The 19,366-nt window shown below is 44.7% G+C and overlaps 1 protein-coding gene across 1 annotated transcript; it reads right to left on the bottom strand.

The window, feature by feature from the left end:
- Positions 1-342: 342 nt before the first annotated feature.
- On the bottom strand, positions 343-17,405 carry scarf2 (scavenger receptor class F, member 2; the record flags this gene model as incomplete). The annotated part of the gene is given in 12 exon segments (XM_083673447.1): positions 343-4,294; positions 5,126-5,281; positions 9,236-9,360; positions 9,862-9,976; positions 11,493-11,596; positions 11,868-11,996; positions 12,388-12,606; positions 13,348-13,867; positions 14,122-14,223; positions 14,337-14,398; positions 17,251-17,381; positions 17,385-17,405. Coding segments are annotated over 12 exon segments (2,880 nt in total). The 3' UTR covers positions 343-3,098.
- Between the last annotated feature and the right edge of the window lie 1,961 nt (positions 17,406-19,366).

Raw genomic sequence — 19,366 nt, 5'->3', positions numbered from 1 at the left:
TTTCCCCCATGAAAGGAGCTCTTGTCCCCCCACTGGAGGAGCCCAGCAGTGGGTCCCCTGGCCCTTCTCTCTTTGATGATCCAGTACGACCGTGGCAAACGCTCACTATGGCCCCACATCTAGTCTCCAGGAGAGGGGCAGCCACGAGTCACAGGAAACTGTAAAATATCAATTGTTGCCACAGGGTTTTGAGACAATTGGGACGACCTTTGGGGAGGTGAGCTGTTTGGTAGGGAGGCATGCCTTGGTTGACTCTCTCAGAGTCATATTTGTGACAAGGAGATGAGAGATGATTGAAAAAATGTTCACAGGATAAAATGACAGAGGGGAAAAATGTTCAGTATATCAACATGTATCGCTTTTATTTCAAAGAAGTCAATGAAAACACCAACAACGATAAACCAATGCAAATCAAAGTAGCTAACAAACAAACAGACAAAAAGACGAGTAACACATATGCTGTATCATTGCTTATGTTTTGGTAGCGTTTTGAGGCCCTGCTTAACAAATATGTACTGTTACCTGAAGAAGCAGGTTGGGCCAGTCAGATAGTTAAAAAAAACAAAACGATATGTGTTTTCTGCTTGCTTAAATTGGCAAATTACAATCACACAACTTCATGGTCCCAGTTATATGTATTCTTAATGACAGTGGTATCATAATAAGGCACGTACTGTACAATCCTTTTGAATTTTCAATATTTGTTATTTTTTTCCCTATGGATGAAATCCGATAATAATAGGATGAGATAGAATAGAGTAGGCTATAGATTTCTTGTGTAGCTATTAATGCCATATAATTTCACTCTGCTTCATGCAGTTAAGTGTTAAACAAACAATAACATCAACAGAGAACAATTAACAAGCAAAGTAAAGTAAACTTTACATATGAAGTACTGATACAAAGGTAAAGTTTACGAATGAAGTACTTATACTTTGGACTCAAAAGCCTGACACAAACAAGAACAGAAGCAAGTACAATTTTACATGAAAGCCAGTTCATTGACACACAGAGTAAAAGAAATAGCAAAAAAACCATATAAGCACAGCTTACGAACATATACAATAATGGTAATACACAAATATCATCACATGTAGAAAATGTAGAAAAATAACACGTACGATGAAACTGGCTGTACCTTGAAACAATTTAACATAAAACAAAACATGTAAAAAGACACCGTAACAATCATGATTACTGTCAAATAACTCTGGAAAAAACCTGTAATATGAATATCTGAATCCAGAGCTTGAACCACTGTCGCTTAATTGATTTATAAAACGCTGATGGCTTTAAGAACACCTACTGAATGAGCCTCCTCTTTCACTGTCGTTACCATATTCATACTAACGTGTGTAACTCGCATCTTACATGAGATACTGATTCATAGATGCAGTACGTCGGAGTGGGTGATGGAAGGAGAGCTCTACCCTTGATTCAATAAGGCCCCTTCAGCTAATGAACTTGAATTATCCCACCAAAATCAGATGTTTAGCCGTACAGTTGTTTGCGATTCAAGTTGAGGAAAACCTTACAGAAAAGCAAAGCAACATGTGTCGACTTACTGTCATTTATATGAGTTCATCAATAGGTAGACAATGATCTAAGTGTCAAACGTCTGTTACATAATGTCTCTCTCTGTAACAACAAAGGCACTGGTACCATAAAACACTAGTGGTATTCTCATGGTAAAACATCTGAAAAAGACTCAACAAACGGAAGCATATCTTATGTTGTATGCACCTCAGAGAACAGAGTTAAGCTTGGCAAATGGCTAATGTGTGTTTGGCATCAGACTGGAAGAAAAATAAGCTTCCTTGAGTGAGGAACCTGACCGGTAAATGACTAGTTTATCTGTTAATAAGAATTAAGGGATCTACTGGACATTTATGAAGATGCTAGAGAAGAGGACTTGTGTATGTAACAGGTATGATCCATCTGCCCGAGACTGGATTTGATACCATGTCACACAATCACAACTAACTCATGAAGCATCATCATAACCATTACCCTACCAAAACCTAGGCATTGGTTGGGCGGAGGTAACACTACTTCAAGGTACTTCAGATCGGCGATATCACTGCGCCATGCTGAACACAGCCATCTGCTACATGTGCAGCATGTTAATGCACTGGTACGCTGAGGGACAGAGAGAAGAGCCATAGCTTAACACCCTAGCTTTTAGGTTCAGCTGACTGAACAAGAATAAAGAGCATATTCTGGTAATAGTGCATGTACATTTAGCAACAGTTCTGCCGTGTTAAGACTGATTCCCCCGTAACCGTTTTGCAGTTTGCACAACTTCAAAAATATCATTTGATCTTCGACAAACTGTGACTCACAATGTTGTGGACAAAAGAACACTTTTAAAGTCCAGAAAATCCCCAGAATTATGTGTTATGCATTGTGCACCATGGCAAATATAACTTCAATAGAAACACTCTCCTCCTTTATGGAACAATTGGCAAATTCTGAAAACTTTTATAGGCTACTTGTATTTCAGTACCTTTGTTGAGACCTCATTTTGCAATTGTTGTATCACATAAACAGAATACTGAGACCTCATTTTGCATCGTTTGCTATTGTTGTGTCACATAAACAGAATACTGAGACAAACATTTTTGAAATCAAAATAATACAGACTAGGTTTGTTAGAGATTCATACATAAATACATAGTGGTGGGCATTGGAGAAATATAGATGAATGAACAATACAATATAGCTGTTTGCCAATGTCACAACTCTCGCACAGAAGGTCTCACACACATGTCCAGCTTGTCTAGAGCTCATAGTGGAAAATAGATATGCAAATAGGTATACAAAAGGAGTTTACGAAATTACCTTCAGTCCATGTAATACTATATGGTATACATTTCATTATGATACCAACCCACACGCCACAGAACTCAATGAGAACCACATAAAAAAAAAAAAAGTTCCACTTACTTTCTACTGGTCCTGGACACTCAGAACTAACAAACTAAAATAATAAATTCCTTTGATGAAACTCCACCAAGCCCTTTGGCATTTCTCTTGAATAAAGTCACCGTTGTCCTGTGGGTGAAAACAAAACAAAAAACCCTGGTTGTTCAAAGCGTCTATTTCACTATCTGTGGTGGCATAATGGCTGTCTTTGGCTGGGGGGTCTTAGGCTCCGTGTCCAAAGTTCCCTCCTTGCCTTTCTTCCGTGGAGGCTTTTTGATAGGGGTCTTCTTTGGCGTGGGGTCCCCTGCCTCTCCAACCCTGGAGCCATTTAAGTCCTGCTTCTCTGGGCTCTTGGTTTCGGGTGTCCCTGGGTCTGTAACGGGGGCCACCATCTTCTGGAGGTGGCTGGAGGTGGGAAGCAGGGGCTTGTTGGACCCCTGGTGTCCCGGTGCAGTGGTCCTCTTGGCCTTCTGGGGAGGGGTGGGCTTCTCCCGGTGGGCCTGGGGGGTGGACAGGCCGTTGGTCTTCACCAGGCCCGTCCCCTCGTTCCTGTTGATACTCTGGGTCTTCTCCTTCAGCTGGGCAGCCAGCAGTGTAGCTGCCTCTGAGTTCATGTGAGGGTGGATGACCATGGGGCTCTTGGGTGGCTCTTTGGGGCTCTCTGCCACTTTCTTGTCTGAGGAGCTGTGGAAGTTGCCGATCTTCTTGAGGGCGTTCTGCACCACCCCGTTGATGTGCTCCATGGGGTTGTTGTGGTCCTCCCCAGGCTTGCTGCCCCTGTGGGCCTTGTGTTTGCTGGGGGAGCCGTTGGCCTCGACTACCTTCCCATCCAGGTGCCTGGGCTCCCTGCTCTTCTCCTTGGCCTGCTCCTTCATCCTCTGCCTCTCCTCGCTCTTGGCCGAGCCGTCGCTGGAGCTCCTCTTCTTTTCCTTGGGAACAGTTAACCCTTTCCCCTGCTGCTCCGGCTGGGGGGTCCCAGAGGCGTTACCGTGGATCCACGACACCTTGGGCTTGGTGGAGGGGTCAGGCGGGCGAGGTTTTGTCTTCCCGGGGGACGGTGGGGGCTTGCCGCTACCTTTGACCTCTAAGGTGACGGCGCCACCTACGTCCTCCTCCTCCTTGGAGTGTTTGGAGAGGCGGGCGATGCGGGCGTAGAGGGCCCCCACGGCCGACTCGGAACCGCTGGTGGAGCCCTCGCTGTCGGAGGACTTGAGCAGTGGCAGCTCGCTCCCGTCCCCAGCGGGGGGCTTGGTGATGCTGGTGTCCTTCAGAGAGGTGTACTCCCCTGCATCGTCCTCGCTGGGAGCGGCTGCTGGCTTCTCAGCCACGGGGTTGGGACTGCTCTTCTCCTTATTCTCACTCAACGACTCTATGGAACAGTGACAGAGAAAGCCGTGAGATTCATTTTGGGGAGCGAGCAACACAGTACAGTGGTACAATACAGGATAACTAGGAACATCCAAGTATTCACATAGTAAAATGGTAATTACACAGTAATAACAAATGAATTACAGAGTTTGTTTCTTTTGGATTCATTATAAGGCTGTTACCAATTATGCTGAATTATTTGATGTAAGTACCAGAAAGGAACCATTGTTACAACATAATTACCTAGTAACTATTAAGTACACCAATGGGACAATACCATAAAATAAAGTGAATAGTGTAATGCAAATCTATTTTGAGACCCTCTGTGCTTTCTTGTTAAATCACCACAAACTTTACAGAACAGAAACTAATGGTGTTTTCCACAAAATTACAAGTGAGTGAGTCATTACTTGGATGTGGGCCATATTACCATTACCATTTCCTGTTTATGGTTTCACATCCACACAGGGTGAGGAACTGAGCTGGATGGCACATGATAAAGAACGTGTTAACAAGTTATCTCTCCAAGTGTGAGTAATGGTCATCTTGGGGTCTTTTTTCTTCACACACACTTTGTGACAAACAAAAGCTAATTTGTGGGGGTGGGGGTCAGAGATGTATGTGTGAATGCTTGTGTGAGAGTGTGTGCGAGTGTGTGTGCGTGTGTGTGTGCGTGTGTGTGTGTGTGTGTGTGTGTGTGTGTGTGTGTGTGAGAGTGTGTGCATGTGAGTGTGTGTGTGTGTGCTACAGTGTGTGTTCCTGCGTGCTTGTGTTTATTTGTGAGGGGTAGCTAGGCGAATCACAGCGTTTGTTGACTCTGCTGATGACTCACCCTCATGGGGCACACAGTAGACGGGGCCGTCGTCTCCGCTCTCGAAGGAGGAGAAAGACTCCTGAGAGGACCAGGAGGAGGGGGAGGGCTGCTCTGCCACAGAGGGGGGCTCAATGAAGCTGCAGTTGAAGGTGTTCTCTGGGTCGTGGTGGGCTACTGGGGGCGAGGGAGGAAAACAAACAGAGAACCAGAGGGTCAGTTAGAGGGGACGGACTACCTCACACAAGAACAACAGCTCTGTCCGCACATTGATTCCCAAGATGTTATGCGGAGGATGTTCTTGTTAGAGAGGGGACATTCTAGCCTCGGCCAGAATAATTTTCATACAATTGGTATGAAAACTATTCTGTGGTCAAGTGAAGTCCTTGATTTATGTGTAAATTGCTGAATTGACAATCTCTGATCTATTCACTAGTTGAACATATTAAAATTATATACATAGTTTCATTTTGGGTATTATTTCTACAGATAATTCTTCTCTCCTTTTGCTAAATGTAGGTCAGTGCTCTCTCTGTCTTTCCTCCTTTTCTCCCTCCCTCGCCTTTAGAAGTTGGTACTTTGTGCTGACCCCTCAGTCCCTGGGCTGCTGTGGGCTGTGGGATGCTTGTGGTTACTCTTCCCAGCTGGCCAGAGACGGGGCGTTAACTGGCCACATCAGATACGCCTGTTTACACCCCCGATGACACATACATACATCCGTTTGTTCTCTCCGCTATGCTAAACCCTCCCTGGACGATCCCTCAGGCTAAACTGGGGCCCTGTCCAGAAACAACCCCAAGCCCCTTCTTCCCAGACTCTTGTGTAGAATCCTAAAAGGATTGGATACTAGGTAGGTATAAGCAATATGGTAGTAGTTCCACTTCAGTGGAGGCTGATGGAGGGAGAAATCGGAGGACGGGCTCATTGTAATGCATGAAATGGAATGGAACACGTGTTTGATACCGTTCCTCATTCCGTTCTATGCATTGAAATGACCCCGTCCTCCGATTTCTTCCTCCACCAGCCTCCCCTGTTCAACTTTGCCCTCAGATTTTTTGGCTGGATTATTCTTGCTCATATGTGACTCATACTTTCAGATCTCTGATTTGTGTGCACAGGAGGGGCTACTGTAGGGGCTGCTTCTGGACATGTCTGGGTCTCTTTGAGAGTCTCCAAACCGTGAAATCTGACATCAGTTAACAGCAACACAAGTGTGTAAATGCAAGAGCAGACTATTCTTCTCATGGTGCCGTTGTGTAGAGGCTTTATTGTTGGAGATTTCAACACATAACTGTGACTATTTGAGGATATCCTGCTGACTCAGGGTAAATGCGGCATCTGACTTCACTTTTCATCAGAAAATGACTAATTCTGTCTCTGGCCTTTGTTGATCCCAGACAACTTCCAATGGCACAGTTATGATAGGGTGGCAACAATGAGGAAATTAGCTTGGTTTAGATCTTTCTAGATTGTGGCAGTGACAACCGTTGGAAACAATGCAACTGTATACAATGCTCCCCCAAATATTTACACACAGACACAAACAAGAACATTCAAGAAAATAAGCTAACAGCTGCTTGTCTTTTAGTCAAATAATATTTTGCTCAAATTCAACGATGTTAATAAATAAACAGGGTGGGTGGTATGCAAAGCCTGGAACTCTAACCCCTCAGTAAAAGCCCTGCCACAGTAGGCTAGCATGGAGTTCGGACGATGAGTTGCTAGCAGACTGTCGCTAAACTCAGTCAACTAACGAACACATGCTCCAGCATGCTGCATTCTGTAGCTTTGATGCAACAGTGAACAACTGCTGTCCTTGGATGTACACCCCAGACTTCAGGGGGAGTGGACGCCACTGTAAGACCACCTTAGATCCAGGCCGTACGACAACAGCGCATTTCTGACGAGCCCCAGCTGCATGGCCGTGCCACAGCTGCGCAGGGCTAGCTCTCCTACAGCAGGTGGCCCTGCTCCAATGCACTTTTCACGAGGGAGCGCTCGGACACACAGAGTGGGACAATGGAGAGGGGGAGCGAGGCATGGGGTGGTGTTTAGGGCGTGGAATAAATATGCTCAGAATGGAATGACAAACTATACTGTGGAAGAGCCATGGTTTTATGTGTGTGGGAGGGGAGGTGGGTGTGTGTTTGTGTGTGTGTGTGTGTGTGTGTGTGTGTGTGTGTGGGGGGGGGGGGGGTTGGGGGTGGGGAGGGAGGGGGTGGGGAGGGAGGGGGTGGGGGGTATGTTTGGTGGGAGTTTGTGTGTAGCAACAGTGTATACGTTTTATGTGAAAGAGCAAATGTTTTCTTCCCCTCCAATCCCCGGTCCCTCTTTCCTTTTGTCTGCTACATCTGTTGCCATTGACCCCGGTGTGGATAAATCACAGGTCTTACACGGCTGGGGTAAATTTGGCCACTTCCTGTCTCAGGCCCAGTGGGCCCCCTTTGGAATGCGTGTGCAGGACTGCGGAGCCCCAGTGAGGGTAGGGTTTCAGAACGCTGGCAGGCCATGCTTCTGTGGGCAGGCAACGAGGAAAGCAGAGTGGCTGGCTCTGGACTAGACAGAGGGGAAGAGACAGGCTGACCAGTTCTCTCATCCTGAACAAGAGAGGGGCTAAGCAGTTAGAGACTGAGAAAAAAAAAGATGAAGAAAGTAGTTTCTTTCTCCACGTTACCATGTTAATCTAGGGCAGAAAAACTTAGAGAGAGAACGGAAACCCCATTTTGTCTAGCCAGACTCGCAAAGTAGTAGTTTGTGATCCTTGATTTGTTTGATTCCAACATGGACAAGACATGATATCTTTGTATACAAGAAAGAAAGGGTTTGATTGTCTGAAAGGAGGTCTGACTTTTAACAAAATGCCTTTTTCATTGCTGCTGGCAGATTGTTTATAATTTACAGTTAACTTTGAGGATGTTTGTGAAGATTCCTGTTAGTGTCCCAACACAAGATGACAAAGACAACACTGTTTCTGTGTCTTTTTTTACGCAGGCACAATGTAGACAGCTGCTTACTTAAATAATCAGCCGAATAACTGGGGAAGCACATGCTACTCAGTCATGGAGAAGAAGCAAGGTCACCAGTCTTTAACTCCTTCAACACCACCATGCTTTTCAATGACCCCTTTAAAGTGTCATATTACACTGCACTGCAACAATGACAACCCTAACCCTAACCCTAACCCACAAAATATTGAGGACATTTCTCCTTCTAGAACAGAATCAAGAATACACAAGACCTCCCTGCATTGAGAGGCAGCCTAGATAGTCATGATTCAATATATCTCCCTGTTGGAAGGGACAAAGCATGCTATACAAATAGAGGCAATAAAGGCCATAGAATGCTATAGAAAGAGAGAAATAGAGGCCTTGTCTAGACCTCTGGACGGACAATAGAGATGCCTTCAGTGTGTACTAGTAGTCTCCTTTAGATTGACCTGGTCACCAACACCCCTATACCCGACCACGAGACCTCCACACGGCAGCTCCACGTTGACACAAACAAAGCTGCCTTTGATAGAATATCACTCACCACCTCAGCTACCAGCACCACTGGCCTTTTTTTTAAATAACACAGCCTTCAGCCGAGGAGGAACTTTCTTAGGGAAGGAGGGAAATGAGTAAAGAAAAGAGCAAAAAATGGCCCCGTTTAGGGCTGTAATAATATGAACACATGGCATTTAAGGGTGCCAAGAATAATAAGGCCTGCAACCAGTACATTCCTTTCAAATGAAACCCCATACCCGCTTGGCAGCCGCAGTACACTTTTCAACCCTATTCATTGTCTAAAAAACCCACTCCGTGCAAAAGACGGTACCACTGATGCTCACTTGGAGGCTTGCAACGACACAGAACCCTCATCTGAAGGTGATGTATGCCCCTGTTTTGTGTTGTATATGTTGTATGTTGAGTGTATTACATGTGGAGAATATGTTTATGCAATTGTGGTCTGAAATGGCCATAATTGCCCCGCAGAGGATTAACAAAGTCATACTGAATTGAATCTAATTGAGTCAGATGTATATAAGCACAAACAAATACAGTGACGGGCGGGCCATGTCGAGGACAGCCGCTTTTGGCCCAGGGGTTCGACTGCGTTGAGGCTACATCATGGGGAGAGTTTGGGGCTTACCGACTACTTTGGGCAGCTTCTGTCGCCTGAGAGGAATCCGGGGGAGTTTAGTGCTGATGCGGCTGAATCGTCCACACAGGATGCGCTTGGCTTTTTTGCTGTTGGTAGAGTTGTCTTGGTCAGGACTGAAAGAGGGATGACGCCATGGAAAACATACTAAATTAACCACACACACAACATGTCCAAATGTGGGTGAGCTTGAAGGCACCATGGGCTACTGACAATTCAATATCAACCCATTCTTGACTCAAAATACATCATATTTTAGTACTTCTACTGTCAATTATGTGTACTTCTAAAGGCTAAAAATTACTATGGGATCAAATAAAAACGTAAACATGTAGGATGTGGATAACACTCCATCTCCCATCTTGCACCACTGCGCTCGGCCCCTGTCTGTCTGTCTGTCTGTCTGTCTGTCTGTCTGTCTGTCTGTCTGGTCTGTCTGTCTGTCTGTCTGTCTGTCTGTCTGTCTGTCTGTCTGTCTGTCTGTCTGTCTGTCTGTCTGGTCTGTCTGACTGTCTGTCTGTCTGTCTGTCTGTCTGTCTGGTCTGTCTGTCTGTCTGTCTGTCTGTCTGTCTGTCTGTCTGTCTGTCTGTCTGTTTGTCTGTCTGTTGGTCACTCACTTGTGGTCGTCTTTATTCCGGCAGAGACAGCAGCAGCACAGCAGTGAGAGGAGGACAATGAGGAGAAAGGAGACTAGGGTTCCTGCTGCGATCACACCCATCCGCTGGTTGGGCTCTGAAAGAAGAAGAAGAAGAAGAAGAAGAAGAAGAAGAAGAAGAAGAAGAAGAAGAAGAAGAAGAAGAAGGAATGTCAGGGTGTGTTTGCCACGCTGGTACTGTTGTGTTCAGACTGCTAGTTCAGTGCCTGGTGCTCTCTGTCAGAACTCAGACTTAAAGATTCAAGCTGGAATTCAAACCAACCAGCACAGTGTTCAACCTCTATTGTTGAAGACTAGCATTGTCGCTGCACTGTGAAAATTGACACTGAAGGGTTGTTTCGGTAGTGATAGCAAATAGACAATGTTAACCGGGTGAAACAGAAGCAAATTCACCCATATGAAGAGGCTTTCTCTCTAAAACCACTACATGATTTGATTCCTCTTTTGTTGTGGACCCCCCTCCCCCCTCCTCTTTTGATGTTTCCACCTAACCCCCATCCTTCCCTCACCCCCTCCGTTACACTCCCTACGCCATAACTCAAGTTAACATCACTACCTTAATGATTTATTAGTGCCCCTCCCTCTCCGAGCTGCCTACATCTGCAGCAGAGCAGTGCTATGTTGCATAAGCGTCTATCTATCTGCTACAGTATAGACTGTACTGCTGTGCAGATGACATGAGCAGTGAGATAAGCTATTAGTAAGCAGCTAAATACTGGTGGCCCCCGGGTTCCTGCGCTGTCACATAAGGCCGTGATGAATAGATGTGTGGCCTGGGTGTGGCGTGTAAGCACTCTGTGTTCACAGCTGGATAAAGGAAGGGACTGTCGAGCCGAAGCCTGACCCGATGACATCACCACCGCTTCCCAACATGTCCATTTGTTGAAACCTCTGGTGACCCGGTTTCCTTACCCCCCCGCCCACCCCCACCCCCACCCCCACCCCCACCCCCACCCCCACCCGCCCGGCCCCCCATCGCTGCTTCAATCCCTCCTCTTTTCCTACCAGCCTTCCTCTCAGCCCTCTCTCTCTCACTTCTCTCTCTCTCTCTCTCTCTCTGTATATATATATATATATCTCTACTATCCTTCCTTTTTATCTCCCTCTCTCCGGCTGGACAGGAACACAGCCAACAAACACAGCCGTAAAAATGGACACCGGTCTGGAAACGCCATCAAGTCCCACAATGTTAGCTCCACAACACAGTGGGCTGGATAGACATGTGTGCTAACGCTCATTGTCCATGTCCAACTCAGAGACATTCTATGCACCAGCGTCACCACTAGCAACTGGCTATTTAGGCAGACAAACAGTTCAAGCATGGTTTTCAGAGGTTTCGAGTGCACACATTTGGTCTGCAGACTATTGTTTTGGTTAGCGAAGGGAGTGTTTTTTTTTTGCGGAGATTCTCATATTGGGGGGGGGGGGGGGGTGCGCTTTCTTTGCATTTCACCCTCCTTTCAACACAATGCCAACTCCTCCTCATCTCGTAGAATCACTGCCCTCAAATCAATGACCTAAGATGTGTTAAGCTCATAACATTCTCCAAAATGTCTTAAACTTTAACAAGGAGAGAGAGAGCGCTCTTCTTACGTAGGTTGCAGGCCCCAGTCACTGGGTTGCAGTTGTTGTCGTGACAGGAGCAGGTCTGGGCACAGTTCACTCCGTACTGACCCATCTGGCAGGTCATATTGCAGCTGGGATGGGGAGAAGACAAACATTGTCTGCCTTACTGTGTCAATACAGTACATGCAATGATACTAAAGGGATGAAAAAAACTAAGTGAATGAACTGACATTGGAACTATATCCCTATTGCACAATGTCTACACAGTTCAGCGCGGTTAAAACTACTGCAATGCACTAATAAGGCTTGGGAGATGAGGTAAGGTCCTCCCTGTGTATTGTAGCGGTGAGGTAAAGCATAAACAAGAAGATGTTTTGGTGAGGGGAGGCACCCGTGACTTACTAGGTCCCATAAAAGCCCGGGTCGCACAGACACTCTCCGGTGGCCACGTGACAGGCGCCGTTAAAACAGTGGCTGCAGTCGTTCTCACAGTTATCCCCGTACGTTCCGTTGGGACAGCGTACCTCACACCTAACACAGGCACACAACACAGGAATGTCATGATTACAGACATCATCAGAAGCTGGGAATCATGTCTCACTACTGTTATTATCACAGCGTGCCATGCAAGGAAAATGGATGGTGCTGTTAGCTACTGGTTGAAGTCTTTCAAATACAGCTTTCAAGTCTTTGAAAATTGTAGGACAGGGGATTACAGGGTAGACATGCTGCACACAAGTGGACAACGAATGTTTACTACTGAATACAATACAAACATTTACATGTGATTAAAATGTCACTATTCAGCAATACATTGTATTCTTTTTCATGTCATGTTGAGTGCCAAAAAGCATGAATTAGCAAAACAAACATATACTCTCTTTATTTCCACAACTAGATGAATAAATCAATGGCCTCACACCTGTCCCCGATCCAGCCGGGGTTACAGTGGGAGCACTTCCCATCGATGCGGTTACAGAAGTGTCCGTCTTTACACGGGGGGCACGTGTCCTTGCAGTTCTCCCCGAAGAAGCCCGGCAGGCACGTCTGGTCACACTTGGTCCCGTTCCAACCCCTTTCACAGGTCTCACACTGCCCCTCCGTCACCTTACAGGGCTGCTGGCCTTTACAGTGGCCACACCTGGAGACAGACAGATGGATGGTTGAAACATCATCACGGTAGATCATGTTTTCGGAGTAGCATGACGATGGGTGACATGTTGACAGTGCGTGTCAGGCAACACTATGGGTGACATTTTGACAGTGCATGTCATTTTAAGTGACACCTCCACATTTAACATTCCTTTAGTTGCTATGATATGCTAACTTTCCCTGGTACATTAATGTGCACTGGTTCCACAAACCTTTGCCAAGCTAAACAATTCGCACACATTTTGACAGTGCTCAAATGCGGAGATATCAATTAAAATGACATGCGCTGTCAAAATGTCACCCATGCTGTACTCGTGTTTGGAAGTGTGTGTTTTCTTCTTTTATAAGGAGACATCAATATGTCAAGCAAAAGTGGTGTAGAGAATGAATATAGAGCTATTCAACACATTCAGGAGGGCTGCAGGCTCTGAGGAAGGTAAATCACTTAACCTGAATTTCTTTAGCATATTGGATGATTATTATGGGATAATGGGTATACCAATTCTTCAGCCTCAACATGTTAGGATATGTTAAGGGTTATCAGCTGCAGCATATATCACATTGTATTTCCATTAAAAAAACGCAAACCCACACCATAACACTGATCATACAACAGACCCGAACATTACACGCTTGGCTTTTGATCATGCATTTAATGACAAATGTAAGTTTCTAGTGCAGCCAAAACAGCACATTTTCACTCCACATGTTCTCTCCGTGTTTTCCTCACCTGTTCCTACAGTTCTGTCCGTAGAACCCGGCGGGACACGGTTCCCTGCAGAACTTCCCACGGTACCCTGGGGTGCAGGTACACGTCCCGTCGTTCTGGTTGCACTTCCCGTGGGCGCACTGGCAGTGCCGCTCGCACCGCGGGCCCCAATACCTCTCCCGGCACAGACACCGGCCCGTGAACTGCTCACACGGCGAGTTAATACAGTTACACTGGATGGCACAGTTCCTCCCTGACCATCCTGGATTGCAGTTGCAGCGGCCCGACATCTGGTCGCAGACGGAGTTGATGCTGCAGTAGCAGTTGTTGGCACACTGGGGGCCCCAGAAGCCAGGGTGGCATGCACACTTCCCTGTGTCCTGGTCACACTTGCCCTTCTGGCAGAGGCAGGCTTTCTCGCAGTTGGGCCCCCAGCGGTTGGGGTTGCAGGTGCATTGGCCCGTCACGTCGTCACAGTGGCCGTTGGGGAAGCACTGGCACTTCCCTTTGCAGTCCGGACCCCAGAACTGGGTAGGGCATTCTGGGAAAAGGATGAGGAAGTCACACTGTATGATCAGCATATGGCTGAGAGCCTCACAAGCATCAGATAAAGCAATATAAAGCATTTCAACAGTGTCTAATCTCTTTTGATGACTTTCGTAGTCACAAGAGTATTAAATCTCTGCTTTCCTAGTTTAGTACAATTCATCAGTCTCTTCTAGAGCCCAAACTCAACAGAAGCGGTTTGAGCAGAAGGTTTGGAACACTTGAGGAGGCAAGATAAGAGGTGCTTACTGGTGTCACAACTGGCTCCGAAGTATCCATGGCGACAACGGCATTCGTTGGGCCTGACGCACACTTCGTTCTCATTACACGTGAAGTTGCCTTCACAGAGAGCTAGGGAGAGGAAGTAAACACTCACTGTACAGGTCCATACAGTTTATTGAATAACAACAAAGTGTATTAATAGTGCGTAAATAAAGACAATACTGAATGTTACAGATACGTACGTGTCAAACATTCATCTCCTAGCTGCCCCCACCCGACGCAGCAGACAAAACCTGTGGATGACCTGAAAAAGAGGGTAAAGAAACAAAGTGTCAGTAAGGAAGAAGATAAGACAGCTAATGTAAACACACTGCACTGCTAAACATCAGCCCCCCCGCGCGCACGCGCACGCGCACACACACACACACACACACACACACACACACACACACACATACACACACACACACACACACACACCAACTCTAAAGTTCCTTTCTTTCATCTCCTCACACTTCTCCTTCATGTGGCCAACGCTGAATGCTCAAGATGTCCGTCGGGTATTTGTGCTCTTCCCATATGGAATGCATATGCATATCACTGTATGACTATAAATACCACCATACCCCCCATCAGTATCCTTATCCCAAGCCCCCTTAACCCTAACCTCGCTGAGACCAGGCTTAAGGCAGCATGACAACAACATGATTTGGAGGTACGTCTACACGAGACTACCTTAACCCTGACCTCACCTGGCCTGTCAGCAGCCAACACTCAGATTGCGTGTATCCTTTGAAGCAGTAACCCTAGGAGATTATGCATAGTGGAGCAACAGACAGTTCAGTCAGGCCTGATTAGCAGAATTGCTAATGGGATAGCTAGCATGCTAGACTGCGGGGAGTGCTGTAGCAGAGGAGGAGGTCAGGTTTAAAGCAAGGCCCGGCCTGTCAGGAAAGGACAGATGCTTCTCCTCTTCCTCCCACGCCTGTGACCTCCGGAAGGCCCTCGCCACACTTTAACTTCCTCTGATGTGTTTGGGGCAGTCAGGGAGCATACACTACTGACTTATACAGGCGCACGCGCGCACGTGCACACACACACACACACACACACACACACACACACACACACACACACACACACACACACACACACACACTCTAAAACCAGGGCGTGTGTTAAAAAAACCGCAACTCTAACCCCTTCTGCTCTTTCTCAAAGCTAGGCCTGTCACACAGAGGGAGGTGGGAGGTGGGAGGTGGCGTCTGGGTGGTATGGGGCACATTTAACACTCCGGATTAGGTCTATATATGCAAGCAAAGCTTAAACATGCACATAAAGCTGTGTGGTTACATTACCACTAGCCATGGCATGAAACTGTTTGCAAACTATACATCAAATGTATTTCAGTGGAGCATTCCTAAGGCGGCGATGTTAAAGTGTGACACTGTAGACGTGCTGATGTACCACATTCTACATGTATGGGGTTGACCCTGTTTGACCCTTGACCCACAGAACAATCCATCACAGCTCTAAGGAAGACAGATTGTGTCCATTGTGTGACTAATTAGATGTTTTGAGTCAAAGCAGGACTCACATTTGTCTTTCATTACTAAAATCAGACTTTGACATCCACATCTGTGTTGCCGAACACTTCAATGGGTGCTCTATTGCTCCATCACTCCATCAACAACACTATTTTTGTGTGTAGACGCTGGCAAAATGAGATCGAAATCAGCTTCATTCCCCATTTTCGGGATTTGCTTTGTAAATCTCACTCTGGCAAACAATGACTGTTCAAGCCGTGTGAATTCACATAGAAACAAATGTTGATGTTGTCAACCGCTCCACAACGTTCAGTGAGCAGCATGAGGACACAGTTAGGAAACGCTGACCAGCGATGATAAATGCACGACTACTTCCCTCGATTCTTCACGTGACTCTAGCCAGTAAAAGATAAAACAAAATGCACAAATGAGTGAAAATGACAGGGGCGGTTCACTGCAAGAACACAAGAAAGCCAGTAAAAACCTAAGAATAGAATTGTGGTTGCGACTTTAAATTGAGAATGGGGCCAGTGTTAGTTATAAGGAATACGGATTAAGAGAGTTTACCATCAGCAATGCTACTGTATACAGTAAGCACTGAGACTGTATCAATGATCCTAATTGTCAATGTACTGTAAAGTAAATGACCTTCAAACTAACTGCAAGCGCTTGCAAAAAAGTAAAAGAAAAGAAAAGAAAAGAAACCAGGGACAATTCTTGGTCCATGTCTGTGTCTTATGACAGGATGTTTGACCGTGACAATATGGATTACAGCAGGCAGGGCCCAGGGGTAGAGGCCCATTTATATCACTGACGGCTGGTCTATATTAGGGATTTGACCTCTGATCGAACGAAAGGATGTCAATACAGTACATCCCACACAACTGGGTTCATTGCACCAACATCCAGTTATGTGGAATTGTATGAAATTATGTAAATGTCTCGTCAAAAACACTACGCTATATCAAGCATTATTTTTGACCACTATGAGACTTGCAATTACATAATGTCCTATCTAATTAGGTAACTTCCTATACGGAACAGCATAGATCTTATTGCTGCAAATAAGCATTGCTGTGATCTGAATAGCATAATAGACAAAACAACCTAACATTCAAAGACAGATAGGGGGAGCTCTGGTGACAGAGAAAGTCCACACACGCATTTTAATTGTTCTTGCCCTATTTCTATGTTGTTATTTTGTATCATTGATAATGCCACGACTTCAGTCCATGTCACTCAGTAGTAGCGCCCCCTATTGAACATAGTGGGTACACACAGTTCCAGATGTAAGACTCGCATCTGGATGGCAGCTCGTATGGACTCCTCCTTCTGTGAGAAGTTATGCATAGGAAAAGAACTGTGATCGAGTCTGAACGATTGGAATTATTAAACGTGAAGGGAAACCAACTGTAATAGCCTACACTAATCGTGAAAAGGCTTTTTGCAATGAATCGCATTAATCAATAAACAAGGCGCATTAATTCATAATATAAAAATGAAATGAACAATCAACAGAACAACTAGGCTGTACGGTAATGAGTGTGATAGCGGCAGACAACTCATTTTCTTTTCGACAGAACCGTTATTCCGTAGGATGCATACTTACCCTGGTAATTTGCATACATTCCTGCCTTTAGGATTAAGGTCTTGGCTGAAACTTGAACAAAAAAATAAACAAACCACAACAATAACTGCAAACGTGTTCTTCAATTCCATTGTACTAGAAACAGCATCCTTCTAGACGCCTCTTTTGCTCAACATTCCTCCCCTCCAGAAAATACTTTTTTGCAGTATATTGTATTTTAATCCACAGCGGGCTTGTAGTTATGACGAATACTTCCGAAGCTTTTATCCAAACATAAAATGTAAAATCCAGTTTCCAGGGGAAGAAAGGCTTACTGCCTTTTACGCCATCGACGTATCCAACATTTGAAAGAAAGTGTGGCGACACCAATCCCATCAGAGCGCAGTTCCCAAAAAGTTAGAAAACCCAAAGTTGAGCACGCAATTGGGTCTCCTCAACGGATGGCTTTCCTTCATTGCTGATTTGTACTACACTTTTATCAATTCCATACATATTCAGAATAGCGTAGAAGAAAAGACGCATCGTGAAAGTTGTGGGGTCCAGTCATCCCCCGACAATATATGTAAGTGCCTATTGTCAACAACCATAACACGAATCCTGTATGTTTTGCTCCCAGCTGCTATGTCAAAAGAAAAAGTAGAAACGAAGAAAGCGGCTTTTCTCAAAAACTTGAGTAAAAATGATAAAAGTTATTATTTTTTGCCTCCTAAAAATGGTTTCTTCACTCAATGTCCTCTCTTGCGCTCTCAGGAGTGGCAGAGGGACATTCCTGATTTGTTACTCTATCCTTGGCCATGGTTATACAGAGTGGAGTGAGCTTACTTTTACGTGCGCCACAGTTGATTTCTCGTTCGGAGAAAGAAGTCTCCAAGAAACTCACAAGTGGGTGTGCTTTAGAGGATGATCTTGGTCTGGTTTTTGAATGCCCACCTGTTAATGTAGCACCACTGTGATGATGTAACAGTGATATCAATTACAATAACAACAACAATACAAATAATAATAATATGTACTATTAATAGTTGGTCTATTATTATTATTATTATTATTATTATTATTATTATTAGTAGTAGTAGTAGTAGTAGTAGTAGTAGTAGTAGTAGTAGTAGTAGTATTGTTATTATTATTATTAGTATGATTATATTATTATATTATTAGATGATAATAATAATAATAATAATAATAATAATAATAATAATAAGAAGAAGAAGAAGAAGAAGAAGAAGAAGAAGAAGAAGAAGAAGAAGAAGAAGAAGAAGAAGAAGAAGAACAACAAACATAATACTTATTTGTATCATTACTTTTATTATAACGTTTTAATAATGTTTACTAACATGTTTTCATTTCTTGTGTTATTTATAATAATAATAAAGTGGGCTCTCTTCTATATATATATAACCCTAACCCTAACCCTAACCCTAACCCTATATATATATACACTCACTCACCGAACACTTTATTAGGAACACTAAACTAATCCTGGGTAGGGCCTCCCTTTGCTCTCAAAACAGCCTCCATTCTTCGTGACATTGATTCCACAAGATGTTGGAAAATATTCCTTTGAGATTCTGGTCCATGATGACATGATTACATCACACAATTCCTGCACATTTTCAGGTGCACTTTCAAGCTGTGAATCTCCCGTTCTACCACATCCCAAAGGTGTTCTATTAGATTCAGATCCGGTGACTGGGAAGGTCACTGAAGAACACTGAACTCATTGTCATGTTCATGAAACCAGTTTGAGATGACATTTGCTTTGTGACATGGTGCATTATCATGCTGGAAGTAGCCATTAGAAGATGGGTAAATTGTGGCCATGAAGGGATACACATGGTCAGCAACACTACTCAAATAGGCTGTGGCATTCAAGCGATGATTAATTGGTATTAACAGGCCCAAAGTGTGCCAAGAAAACATTCCCCACACCATTACACCACCTCCACCATGAGAAGGTGTACAGGTGTTCCTAATAAAGTATATATACAGTACCAGTCAAAAGTTTGGACACACCTTCTCATTCAATATTTTTTCTTTATTTTTTATTATTTTCTACATTGTAGATTAATATTGAAGACATCAAAACTATGACGGAACACATATGGAATTATGTAGTAAACAAAAAAGTGTTAAACAA

Source organism: Argentina silus (genome assembly GCF_951799395.1).
Source record: "Argentina silus genome assembly, chromosome: 7".
In the NCBI taxonomy this organism is placed as follows: Eukaryota; Metazoa; Chordata; class Actinopteri; order Argentiniformes; family Argentinidae; genus Argentina; species Argentina silus.
The sequence above is the reverse complement of the archived record's forward strand: the minus strand, read 5'-3'. Positions and strand labels throughout refer to the sequence as shown.